The 13,930-nt window shown below is 52.2% G+C and overlaps 1 protein-coding gene across 1 annotated transcript in view; it reads right to left on the bottom strand.

The window, feature by feature from the left end:
- Positions 1–13,930, bottom strand: part of TRAPPC12 (trafficking protein particle complex 12) — a 61,420-nt gene that overhangs the window by 35,617 nt on the left and 11,873 nt on the right. The window contains exons 3-4 of the mRNA XM_032866764.1: positions 4,544–4,657; positions 3,794–3,932 (exon numbers count right to left, since the gene is read on the bottom strand). Coding sequence (XP_032722655.1) covers positions 3,794–3,932; positions 4,544–4,657 — 253 coding nt within the window. The remainder of the gene's footprint in view (positions 1–3,793; positions 3,933–4,543; positions 4,658–13,930) is intronic.

The following is a 13,930-nucleotide window of genomic DNA, read 5'->3' as shown; positions in this document are numbered from 1 at the left end:
GTCGGAAGTGCGAGCGAGGGCCACGCACGCAGCTCCTTGTCTGACGTCTGGGGCCCTGAGCAACAGGGGCCGGCGGTGCCTCTGAAGGGAGGGAGCAGTAAGGACAGAGGCCTGGGGACAGGGTGGGGCCTGGGGCGGCTCAATGCTCACGGCTGTTCTTTCTCTCAAGCAGGAGGGAGCGTTCAAACCGATTAAGGGACAGTGTGCAGCTTCTGGAAACACACACGCTCCACCCTTGAGACAGGCAGAAATTAGCTACGAAAGGGCTAGGCATGTATCAGACCACAATACTCTTCCTTTCTGGGATGAAAATTTAAAGAACAAAACAAAGCACTTCATGATTTTTACTCAGGACAATTTTGCTATAATATTCTGAATGCGTAAAATCATGCCTGATATTTAAATAAAATATATTAAAGCTCGTTCATAAAACTTATTTATTTGTTTATAGTGGTATAGCCTCCTCTTTAAAGCATATCTTAATGACTTTTTTTGCTTATATACTGCAAGTTAAAATGAAATGAGTGAATCAAAATCCTGCATTTAAGCTTGTTACATCACAAAATGAGAAAAAAGTTAGTAAACCTTCAGCATATCGCTGCGGACGAATGTTAACACACTTCAGCGATAACGTACGGAGGATTTATGTCTATTTCATAATTTAAATTAGCTGCTTAATGATGCATGGCTACTATCTTCTCTTTATCCACATCCCAGTGCAATTTAATTTCCGGCCAAATCAGAAGCGTGTTTTCCTGGGGAATGTATGTCCTCCAAACGGAGGCTTGGGGTGACAGGGAGTGCCGCACCTGACCCTGAAGCCTCAGCCTCAGTTTACAGGAAGCTCGGCACCAGCTGCACCAAGGCGCGCTCCCGGAAGCTGGGTGGAGAAGGGCAGGGTCTCCGGACGGCAGGACAGAGCAAGCATTACCACCCGGGCACGCCAGCTACTGCTGTGCTCACAGAGGAAAGGCTCGGGAGCAGCCCTGGCCGGCAAAGGACACACCCGCCGTCTGGGCTCTTACTGGATCTTAAACACCCGCGGTGAACGCAGAAGCAGCTGGTGGGCACGCAGTCATTCGGAACCTACCGTTCTCACAGACCTCAACAGGGACGGAAACCGGAGCCCTTGGGAAGCTGTGTGCTTTAGGGAACCTGGCAGTTGAATCTCCCGAGAGATGGGCCTGTGGAGCCAAAGCTGAGTACTGCCGGCTGCAGACGAGACACCTATCGACGCCACTGCCAGTCCCCACATCTGCATGGGGGCAGCCTCCTGACCCCGGAGCACAATCACGCCGTGGGGGCGGGCCTGGTGGCCGCGCTCTGCCTGCATTCAGGCGGGGTGGGAAGAAACATTTTTTTATGCTAAAGGAAAACATAGCTGTACCTCGTAAGTATGAGAATATCTCGTCCTTTTATTTATTTATTTTTAAAGATTTTATTTATTTGCCAGAGAGAGAGAGTGTGGGAGAGAGAGTGAGCGAGAGTACAAGCAGGGGGAATGGAGGTAGAGGGAGAAGCAGGCTCCCCTCTGAGCAGAGATCCTGATGTGGGACTCGATCCCAGGACCCTGAGATCATGACCTGAACCGAAGGCAGAGGCTCAATGGGCTGAACCACCCAGGCGTCCCCTATCCTGTCCTGTCTTGATTACCAACGTCACCAGGCATCATTTATCAAGCAGAAAAATACCCAAACGTCCCCTTGGCCACTGCCCTTAACTCCTCCCTGGGCACCTTTCCTTCAGAGCCATCAGAAGTGGCTAGAGACTGATCTCCTTCTGGGATGGAAGTTTGCTCGTCGCCTTCCAGACACGGGAGGGGGCTCAAACGGCCGGAAATGGTTCACCTGTGAGCTAGAGAAGTATCCCCCAAGCAACTAGGAGAAGGCCACAGCCTCCGAACACCGTGGTCTTCATCTCCATCGCACAGAATATGGAGCTCGCCACAGCCGGGCCCCACGGACAGAGCCCACCAGCCCTCGGCTTCCTGGGGCTGCCACATGGGAGGAGACGTGCTCAGAGACCCGGCTGGGCCCACAGCAGTCACAGTTCCTGCAGCGGAGGCGGCACGGATGGGCGGTGGGCCTGGGCAGCCCCTGACCCACTTCTTCCACCGGGGGCGACACCAGAAGCCTGGGCTGTCCTCAGGAACACTGCTCCCCCAGGCTCTCAGCTTCCATCGGGTCCCCACCCCGACCTGACAGGCCGCAGGCTGGGAAGAAGTTTTACAGGTTTGGAGGGGGGCCTGCGGTCTGCTCCCCTCTGAGTCCACTCGCCGCACTGCTTCATGTCCATCCTATCAAGCTCGTCAAGCCAACCGGTCTGATTTCTGCCCAGCTTTAGCTACTAAAACCCACCTTTTCCATTCACTTCTCTTCTACAAGGGGTAACTTCCCTTAGTCAGAAGGAAGAAACAGGACTGGCCACACTAGTGAGGCTAAAAGGAAGGAAAGCACCGTGCTAGAAACCCCCTTCAAGCCTGGGCAGACTCGGTCATCGGCCTGGCTCCTGTCCCCACCACGTGGGAGGAGAAAGCTTCCTCCTTCCCTGTGTCTCCCCCACCCCCCACCCCCAGAACCGGGATCCGAGTTTTAAGAGAAAACAGCGCAAGAGGAAGCTGAGAAACGTGTTTTACTTCTGTCTCATGCGTTCACCTACTACTCATGTTAACCAAGGGAGACGCTGATGTAAGTTCCCGACAACGCTATGACCATCACGATCTTCACTGTTAATCGGGCCTCTGTGCTCTCTGCGCTGTTACTCTATTTTCTCTCTGACTCAGATTCTGTCTCCTGACAACCAGAGCTTTCCTTTATCCCTCCACAGTTACACCCCACAGATGCTGGCCAGCAGATCTCACAGAGGACGGCAGTCATCTACAGTGTGTTCCCGACGAACTAAGAACAGAACACGACAAAAGCCGACGCTGCCGTCGCCACACCCTGCGTGTAAGACCTTGCCCAACTGCCACGAACGCCCGAGGAAGCATCGGCCCTGCTGTCCTGGTAAGGACGCCAGACACAGAGGCGCCGATCACTTGCCCAGGGCCCCACGCGACTAAGCAGAGAGCAGGATTACTAGGAAGCCAGACAGTGGAGCCCTGGCCTTCAGCCACCAAGGCACAAGTCCTCCCGAAACTGTCTTCCGCTTGACAGCCACACGGGACAGGTTTCGACAGATCTACAAAGTTCTCCATCAAGAACCACCTATTCTACCTCAAAGCTGCTCCTGCCCTGAAGGCTCTCTGTCCTCTGCGCGCTCCCTTCCCCAGTCCGAGTTTCTTGCCCTCGGACAACGACCCTGTGCTGCCGCCCAGCGTCTTCCAGATGATGGCTGGGGCCTGCTGCGGGGCTGCAACCAGGCGTTTGAGCACATTATCCACATCAAAGTCAGGATAGAGACCAGCAGACAATGGCATGAAGTATTGCTGCAAGAACGTTTGCTCTGTGTGTGTGTTTGCAGCAGGTCATGATGTAGATTACTGCTTACATGGAGGCACAGTCAGAAAGTCGGAACAAAAACCACCACCCAGGTCTAACACCGAGCCTTGCCGCTGTCCCTCAGCAGGTACCCGAGTAGGGCTGTCGGAGAGGGAAAGGCTGCGTAGTGGGGATGTCCGAGAAGCATGTCTAGAAACCTGAGTGAGGTCGTACCGTAAGTCAGGCTCACTGCTAGGCTACTCACTTGGTTTTCCTGACTGGATACGTTAGGGCAACGGAGGATGCTTACTCTGTGTGAAGCGAAGCAAAGTAAAACACATGTAAAGGCATAAGTATGAGCAGCACTGCCTTACCCCTTCGCCCCGGGTATACGTGAGGGTAGTACTCGTAATAGAGATCAGGCTGGTCTAGATTTCCAAAGGCCTCAAACTCCATCTCGGCATTCTGGAAAAGGCCCAGCTTCACCAGCAGTGCCAGCCTCACAAACCAAAGCTAAAACACAGAAGACAAGTGAAACAACAGGTTACCTATGACCGTCGGGTTCAGAAATTCCTACTCCCTACTAATCCTGTAGCAGAGCTTGATTCCCAGTATAACAAAGCCTGCGCTCCGCTTCTTAGCACATGTGCCTAATTACACGTTTATAAAAATTACTCTTGAGCTTAAGAAAAATGATGTAAATGATTTTGTCTGATTTGGCCTAACCTGCCAATCCTTGCTGAGAATGGAGTCCAGAGGGCGCGGGTGTGAGTGCGAGGGAGGGCTGGAACAGGAGTCGGGCAGGCGGGAGAGCAGGGCGGGCAGGGCTGGGCGTGGACGGCGCAGCATCGGGCGGGCGCTGTAGGGCAGGGAGTCGCCACAGCAGGAGGCAGAGGGGAAGCACGGAGAGGACAGGGCGATGTGGGTGAGCGGTCAGCTCTGAGGGCCCAGAGGGGCTCCGGGTCCAGAGGCAGAGTGGGGATCAGGAAAGGAAGACTAAACTCACGTTGATATTAAATTTGGGCTAAGAAAAAATCTACTTTTGTTCTCATGTTGTTCTTCGTGCCATGAAAGGTCACATCCCTTCCGTGTCCCCACTTTATGACCAACCAAAGGGGCTGTACCTGCAAGGAGTCTGCCGTGTGGCTGGTGGGCAGGCCACTCTTGCCGTAGCCTTGGCCGTGGGCGGTGAGAAGGCGCCCGCACAGGTCAACCGCTGCTCTCCAGTTCTTGCCGCTCTGTAAGACACAGCAGGAAGCGTCACCAAAAGCACAGCCACCCCCACACGCGGTGCCTGCCGCACCGGACCCAGCGCCAGCCACCCCGGGTGGTGACGGCGAGGCCACACCGCGGCTAGCACCGAGGACGCCACTTGCCAACGCTGTGCGGGTCGTCAGGCCGGAAGGGCGCCAAACCTGAGGTGCAGCGTGAGACGAGCAAATCCCAAGAACATTCAAGTTTAACAAATGACAGAACACAGGGCAGAGAACTGTTTTTTAAAATTTTATTTTATCTGAATTCAATTAATTGACATGTCATGTACCGTTAGTTTCAGAGGTAGAGGTCAGTGACTCGTCAGTCGCAGAGAACACCGGCGCTCACTCCACCAGCTCCTGTGGGAAAGCTCCCCCACCCCCATGACTGCTTTCCTCTGCAGCCAAATAACTTTATTTCGCAATTTTCATAATTTAAAATCAATAATTTAACTTTATGGTATATGCCAGATGTATTTCTTTGTATCTGTAGGAGCTGCGTGGGACAATAAAATAAGTGGTTTTGCAAGCTTGACATCATCCCATTTTACCATCATGAAAATGACGGGGACGCCGGCTGATCAAGCGGGACTTGCTCTGTTTATCCTCTGCCCTGATGCGACAGACAGGAGGGCCACCAGGCAAACACACGGCAAGATGTCCTCAGAGAGAATGCCGCAGCCTTCCAAGCAGGCAGAAGTGGAGGCCGGCTGCCCATCTCCTTAGCACACCGGGCGCTAACGCCTCTGCACGCCGCAGACGCCGCCGTTTGCGTGTGTGGCCGACACCTGGCAGGCCCCAGTAGGCCGTGGGGCCACGTGCACCCTGGCATGCATTCATCTCAGGATCTAGCAAGGAAGGCAGATAGGGCACTGGTTTTTTTCAAAGATGAGAGAAATAACTTTGGGTGCGCTCATGGTGCCTGCTGAACAAGAAGCCATGGGAACATGTTACCTGGGGGCCAGACTTAATGTCAGGGACGGAAAACTGCCGGAGCCCAGCCATGAAGGAGAACAGCGGGGTCAAGGGGCAGGACCCTCCCGGCCGAGGGGGAGCTGCCTGAGTGACGACTGCATGTGCGAGAGGGACGGCGATCGGTCAGGTGGCCGGCACACGGCAGTGACAGCGCAGGCCTGAGGACAAGAATGGGATGTCAGCAAGGCAGGCCTCAGGCCACGAGAGATCCAGACTCCTCCCGAGGGGCTGGGGAGCTGCGGAAGGGCTTTGGGCAAGGGAACGACACGGTCCTGTGTAACACACACAGAGCGCGCCGCCCACCTCTCAGGTACTAACCCCGCCGCCCACCTCTCCTGTTGGCACCGACACCCGCCAGAATCCTAGGTTGGGATGAGCACCCGGCGAGCATGGGTCCTGCCATGGAGGGGCCTGTTTTGAGTGGGGACCGACTCCCGGCCTCTCCTGACAGCAGCCCGCAGGCCCCACGAGGGGAATTCCCTGGGGCGCAGGCCAAGGTCGGTGCTTGGACTTCTGGGGAATCATCGTAGGTGTGGCTGGGTATATTCTAACTGCACATGTGGAAAAGCGAGAGGGAAAGTTATTCTGCCACATTTGAACCACTTCTATGTCTGTATCTAAGCAGATCTGTATCCAGGGGCAATTAATTATTGCTCGCTTCCCAACTGCCCATGCCACACAGGCTGGCCTTTCCTGCTGGGGGCGGTAGGTCTGAACAGAGTGCTCGGTGGTCTTCCCAGGAAATAACTCCAGCTGAGCATGGGCAAGAGACCCAGCAAGGAGGGCAGTGGGGAGCTCCGGTGGGCAAAGGCCTGGTGTCGTGGGCCGCGGGGAAGCAGTGAGGACGAGGGGCAGGGAAGGCCAGGCCGGCCTCTGCAGGATTCCAAGAGCATAGGCAACGTGTCCTACCCACATTCTGGAAACACCAGCCCCCGTCCCTGTGAGGAGGAAGCATGAATCCGATTTGATGTCGAATGCAGTAGTAACAGAAGATGGGCTTGTACTCGTACGTGTTTTTCACATTTTTAATTTAGACGAATCTTACGGAAGTTTCAGTCTGCTAAAGATGGGAGAGTTAAAGAAAACACCTGTCCTCTCCAGGCCAAGCTTGGAAAGTGTGGTGGCAGGTCACCCGTACCCGTGGTGATGGGGGGTGGTGCAGACATGGCAGAGGGACAAGGCCAGGTGACAGTCTGACGTGGGGAGCATGGGGAGTGAGGCTGCAGGATGGACCTGGGACTGTGACATGCAGCCAGATGGCGGTGGCGACGGGGCCAGTCTCGGAGGCAGGGAAGGCTGGAACGGATCAGAGCTCGGACTCTGAAATTTGATTCCAACAATGTGGAATGTGAGGGGCCTCTGAAACGTTCAAGAGGAAGAGAAAAGGCAGCAGCTGCTGTGTGTGTGGGTCTGAGGTCCGGGAGAGAGGCGTGCCTGGGGCAGCGTGCAGGGATCTGCGTGAAGAGGGTACGGGTGAGAAGGGAGTCAGGCCCTGAGGACTCTGCAACACAGGGTAGCTGGGGAGCGGGAGGCCGGAGCACGGGGGAAGGGCGTGCGGAGCAGGGAGGGCACAGCGCTCGGGGCTGCTGAGGAGGCAGACGCAGGGACACCAGGATCGCCCGGGAGCTGAGAGCTGGTCGGATGGGGAGATGGAACGGGGAGTCAGACGGAATGAAACAGGTGGAAAACGAGGAGGGGAACGGTGAGCCAGGTGACCCTGTGAAGTGTGAGTCGCCAAGCTAACGGTGGGGGGTGCGGTGGGGTAGGGAAGAGAACAGGTGCTTCCTCTGTGCCTCCTTGTAACCGAACGCTCCTGTGTGAGACAGCAAGAGAAGGACGCTCGCTGTTGGACAAAGACTGCACGTGAGGCAGAAAGGATAATCAAGAGCACGAGGTCCCAGGAGTCAGGGAAGGACTCTGGCACTGGGAGGGGGGTGACTGTCCAATGGCCTCCAGGTCTGCTCTAAGCTGGGGCGGGGGACCACTCCAACCCCAGCCAGGAGTGGGGGTGGCCGTGGGGGTTTGAAAGAAGCAGAGACAACCTAAAAAGGTGCGTGGAACCAGTGAAGTCTAGAAGGCAGGGTACATCTGCGACGCTGAAGGTCCCTGGGAAATGGGCAGTCATATTTAGCGTCACATGAGGCGGACTTGGGATGTGGGACTTCTCCAGCAGGCTCGGTGGCCCGGCCAGGCCATCTGCGCGGACCCAGCATCACCAGGTGAAGGTAAGGGGTAGGAGAGAAGACAAGCAGGCAGACCCCCTTTAGCTACTACTACCCATGTGACCTCAGTGACTTACTACCTGGTAACTCAACCGGGCCTCAGTCACGCCCTTGTGACGTCAGCTGGCCGCCCTGGAGGTGGAAATGAGGGCAGAGTTTGTGGGGAAGCTGGAACCGCTCTCACACCTGTCCCACCTGCTCATCCCTCTCTCCTCCAGCTACCGGTGGCAGACGGCCACCCTACATCCTGGCTCAGACTCGAGCTTCGCGACCCCTCTCTTGCCCCCGGTGAGCCCTCCTGCTAATTCCCCCGCACACACATTCCGGTGGGGCTACAGCCCCCAAGGGGATGGAATTTGGTTCTTGGCTAATAATTAACGGCCCTCCAAAGATGAACCCTACCCAACCAAATTGTATTCCTTAGTGTTCTCCTTCATTTGGGGCTGAGGGGGGAGGTGAACAATTAGGAAACAAAGTGGAAAAATGCTGTTCGGGGGACTGACAACGAGGAAAGGGTTAAGACTGTACTGCGGGGTACAGTCTGTCTCACCCATTCTGCACGGGAATCAAGGACAGCCTGCCGTTCTGCGTTAATGTTAACGGTCTTGTCTCCTTCTAGGTGAGCTCCGGGGCCCATGGCCTTGTTGAGCGTGTGCTTTTTAACTTCTAAAAGTACTTCCTCAGCATTATACCTACCATGTACATGTGCCCAAAAAATGGTGAAATAGTAAGTTCACAGAACTACAAAAATGTTGTTGAAAAACGGTACACTAATAATGAAAGAGAAGTAAATGATGACTTATTAGTGATTGATCTTTATTAGCTGGAAAAAAAAAAAAAAAAGGCAACAAATGCCATTGCTAGCCTAAGAAATGATAAAGAACAATTTCAGAGAAGATGCACGTCCGAGCTGACACGGGGACACGAAAGCAAGCACGTCTGCGCACTGCTGGTAAATGTTCATGGGAGGAAGCTTCGGGAACCCAGCGTGCACTAACAAGCCTCCCAACCGTCAGGCTCCAACCTAACCGCTCTCCCAGCACCCCTACTGAAGAAATAATCACATATGCAGAAGGGATTTCTCAACAAAGTGGCCCATCCCAAAGTTATTTACAACTGTATCAGATTACGTAGTAAATAACATTTGTAAGTCGGACACTTTAGTATCAGGCAACGCTTAAGATATGTTAAAAAGACACAAAATCATCAACAGCTGTGAGGTGAAGTTCGGTCTACTACACGTACACATCCGTACATACAAGTATCCGTAGTCACACGTAGACATACCGCACACACACAGAGACACTAAATGTTAACAGACGGTGGTCGCGCGAACAATTTTTCTGGACTAAGATGCTGTTCGTAAAAGGAGGGCAGAGGGCTTTGAACGAAAGGACAGGCTGCACCAGGGGCGACGAGCACTAGCAGACGAGAACGTCGTGTCGTGGCCACCTAGACATGGATGGTGTGTCCATCCACCTCCGCCCTACACGGAAGGGACGCACGCGCCCGCTGATGACCGGGGATAGTGCTTTACGCAGGAGCCAAATTAATGCTTGTTGAGATAAAACTCTTAAAAAACCCAGTGTGCAGGTATAGCTGGTGGCTGTGGCTGCTACGGCACGCGGAGAGGTTCTGTCTCGGGGGGCAGGACTGAGCGGCAGAAGGAGCTGCCTGACACAGCGCCGCCCCGGCAAGCTCGACGCCATCTGACAGCCCTCAAAGGCACTCGGAATCCGTGCGTGCGCAAAACCTATATAAATGAGGAAATCTGATCATGGGTATTTATATGTTCTGAAACAAACATTTACAACACAGTAAAGACTCCTATCTTATTTCATGTCTATTATATACAGATACCCACCACCAATAAAACATTTAAATGTGTAATAAAATTATTTGCAGGTACTCTGTGAACATGAAGGGCTCCATAAATGATTAAAAATAATAAAATGTATCATATAAAAAGCCTCAGCTCTTGCTATGATTTCACACACTGTGATGTCTTCTACATCCCCAACTGGAACACAACTATTAAAAGTGAAGCCCAAACCCATCATCTTAATGATTCATTTTCCAGTAAATGGAAATCTTAAAAAGCAGCTTCTTTCCTAACTGGGAAGAGAAAGCAGAATGTCTGTGCTCCTGTTACAGCCTCTCCCCACGACTTCCCGAAGGTGAGTGAGTGCAGGAGACGCACGAGGACAGGTGTGGCTCCTAAGCTGCTCCGTGCTGGGCTAGCCCCCGTCTGACCAACACGGCTGGTCTACAGCACCATCTCAGCAAACTTACACTAACCTGACGGCCAGTTTTCCCGGAGTCAGAATGACCTAATTCCTCAAGACAATGAGCAGCATGGGGCAGGGTTGTGGGTGCCTCCCTGCCCTCCTTGGCTGCCTGTTTGAGAACAAGGAGCCTGGGAGAGAGGCAAGTGCTAGAGGGACGCAGACCTCCTCCCGCTGCACAGGCTCACTGCCGTTGAGGGCCGGCGCACACTCAGCACGGCTCCTTTAAAGGCTAAGCTGGATATGGATTATCTTCTGGTTCAGGAACCACACATGCCAGTAGGTTTTCCTCATACCACAGTTTAAAAAGAAAAAAAGAAAGAGGAAAGAAAACTAAGAAGTTGTTAGACAAATTTAGCATTTAGCATTTACATTTACCCAAGTAAATTTTTTCTCCTGATAAGAGAATATAAAGTATTTCTTTGTGTATAATTCGAGTGTACTTTGATATTTCGGAAAGATTTCCAGGGGCCCTGGGCGGCTCAGCTGATTGTGTTTGCCTCCGGCTGGGTTCATGATCTCACAGGGTCCTGGGATCAAGCCCTGTGTTGGGCTCCCTGTTCAGCTGGGTGTCCGCTTCTCCCTCTCTCTCTGCCCCTCCCCACCCCCACGCTTGGCTCCCCACCCAAATAAATAATCTTAAATAAACAAAAACAAAAATATTTCCAGACAAGAATATTTTTGTTCACACCAAGTGGGATCAGCAAAGCCCATAACTATCTTATCCACCAGGAGCCCGGCAGTAATGGGAGGCCCTAGAGAGGGGCGACCTGCACAGGTGCAGATGGGCCAGGACGACCGAGGAGGGATGGAGCCGCACCCAGGGCCAAGGACCAGAGGGACGCCCAGGCAGGAGGTGACGGCCTGCAGGAGCACGGAGGCCACAGGAGGCTGCGCCAGCTGGAAGGGGCTCTCCCGGCTCACTCTGCCCTGCAGAGCAGGGGAGCAGGGGAGAGACAGAAGGCAGGCAGCAAATACGCCGGGTCAGGGCGGCTTCGCTGCCAAACACGGCCAGGGCTTCAGGGCTGCCCTGGACGCAGAGCTGTGGCCCAGGGATTATCGGCTCGTTTTCAAGCACTGACACACGCGGGCCCGCGATGGCAGCCTTTTTGCACGCTGCTCTGATGGCTTGGCGCTGTCAGGGAAATCTACTTACACTGACGAACACGGCTTTCCAGCACGTGTTTCAACAGCTCCAAAGGGTTTAACTGACTGCGCAGCACCACTTTCTTCTTCCCGCTCAGAGCTAAGGTTTTCCAATAAAATTTTGGGCTAATACAAACACAGGAACAAACATTCTTGAGCACATCCTTCCATGCACGGGTACGAGTGTTTTCCTGCAGTACAGGATTGCAGGCAGAAATGATGGGGGCGGGTGGTACAGAGCAGGCAGTCCAGCTCGTTCTCCGCTGCCACAGACGCCTGCGGCTGCTGAAACGTGCCACGTCTCTGGGACACCCAGCAAGGACAAGCGTTCCCATGTCTATAGGCTATGTGGTTTCTGTGAACGGCCTCTCCATACCATCTGCCTTTTTCCTACTGGGCTGTTTTTGTTTCTTATGCATGGTTGGAAGGTATTAATGTGTATTAATATTCACTTTAAAAGATTTTATTATTCATTCCAGAGAAAGAGAGAGACAGAGTAAAAGTGAGCACAAGCGGGGGGTGGGCGCACAGAAGGGGCAGCAGGTCTCCACTGGGCAGAGAGCTGGACCCCGGACTCGATCCCAGGACCCTGAGATCATGACCTGAGCTGAAGGCAGACACTCAACTGACTAGGCCACCCAGGTGCCCCTGTGGTCTCTTTTTAATACTGTTTATGGTGTTTTGGTTGTATATGTTTCAAGTTTTAAAGTAGTTAAATTTATTCATTTCTCCCTGAAAGATTTAAAGAATGCTTTTCTACCCTGAGTCGTTAAGAATTTACTCTATTTTCTGGAATTCAAAAATCGTTTTAATTTATTTGGAGTTTACTTTTGTGTGTGGTAAGAGATAGATCTTTTTAACTTTTCCCACTTGGATATCCCATTAATTCTGTACCATCACGGCTTAGCTTCTCCTTTCCCGAGTAACCTGCTCTCTCTACACGAGTGTGTGGTTTGGGCTCCGTCCTATCACTCGCACCCTGCGCCCCTGTCATTTCCCGGACCCACTCTGGCCCCCGCCCAGCTACCATGGAGAGATGTGGTTCCCACTGCAGTCAGTCTTCTCCAGGGTCTGTCCTTGCACAAGCCTCATGCAGAAGGCCTGGGGACATTTCCCTATTCACGCATGCAAAGCATGCGCACACGTGTGGGTGTGTGTGCCCGCAGTTTACCTCTCCAGACTCCAAAGGGCATGGCCTTCAGCTTTCTGATGTCTTTTCAGCTCTTTGGACTTGCCCGAGTGATGACAAGGACCTAGCAGGGCCGGGGCCCCTCTGTTAACAGAAACAGGTCAGGGAAGACCAGGGCTGGCCCATGCCCAATGAGCCAGGTCTGAGGGACAGGCCGAGACCGTTTAGAGGACAGGCCAGAATGACCCAACGGGCCGAGTTCTAATGGCTGGTACTCCCTCCCTTCAAACCAGCGGGACCTCACCTCAGCAGCCTTGTGAACCACAGCTTTGGATTACACACTGCCTATTTGAAATTTTAATTATGTATTTTCTCAGAGTGCTTTTTGCTATTTTTACCACAGTCTTGTCCACTTTCTAGCCCCCTTCCTGATGATCCTCCTCCATTTCGATAGATGTCAGAAGTATTTGGTGAAAAAATTATTTTTATAATTACAGTTTAAAGCATACCCTCTAAAATTTGAAGCTCTGTAGAGAAAAATCTTATGAAAATCTCACAATTACTGGAAATGACACGTAGAACTCTGAAAATAAAGTTAGTTTGATATGAGAAAAAAGATCTCAATTTAAATAAATGTTACTTTTTTTATACTAGGAAATAAGATATAACTATCTGAAAAACTGAACACAGGCACTCGACGACTTCCAAAAGATGAGAAAAATAGTCCAATAAAAGTCACTCAAGTAACTAATGGTATGTACATAACTTTCCCCATCTACGACTCACAAGGAATCATTAACTCTATATATGATACCATTAACGTGATTAAAATGTCCTTCTCCACAGGCTGTGACATTCACTTCCCTGTAAATTACAATGTTAGAATGCGTTGACATTACTGAGGGAAATACATTTCAAAACTCTTTCCTAATCTTAAAGAGGCTGGGAATTATTTTAGGACATAATTAAAATACCATGGCAAGGTAATTTTTTTATAAATACATTTTCCACCTTAAATAGATCTCCTTGCTAGGACTCCTGGTGTTATGTATTTTCAATGTATGAAAAGCCCAAGCCACTGTATGTATTTATTAAGAGCACAAATAATCGAGGCAGGTAAAAAGACCGCGTGTAGAACAAATGAGTTACAAGGACTGTGTGTGGCTTCGTGTGTACTTTTCAAACGGATCATTACGGGGGTGCCTGGGGGGCTCAGCTGGGAGAGTAAGGGACCCTTGATCCTGGAGTCCTGAGTTCGAGTCCCACGTGTGGGATTGAGTTTACTTAAAAAGATAAAGAACTACTGGTCACTGCGCCGTGGCTGTCCAGGGCCACCCGCCCCCGTGATGGCAGTCACAGCAGCTGCTGCGTGCTCAAACCAAGGCAATGACAAGAACCCTCCGAAAACATAGGAGTGTGGGTGTGACGAGCGTCACACGACCACGGAAATGCTTGCCCGTAAAGACCTATTACTTCATTAACAAATAATAAAGTATATGCA

The sequence above is a fragment of the Lontra canadensis genome, unplaced genomic scaffold (assembly GCF_010015895.1).
Source record: "Lontra canadensis isolate GAN:19392208 unplaced genomic scaffold, GSC_riverotter_1.0 scaffold32, whole genome shotgun sequence".
NCBI classification, from domain to species: Eukaryota; Metazoa; Chordata; class Mammalia; order Carnivora; family Mustelidae; genus Lontra; species Lontra canadensis.
This window is presented reverse-complemented; position numbering and strand designations above follow the sequence as displayed.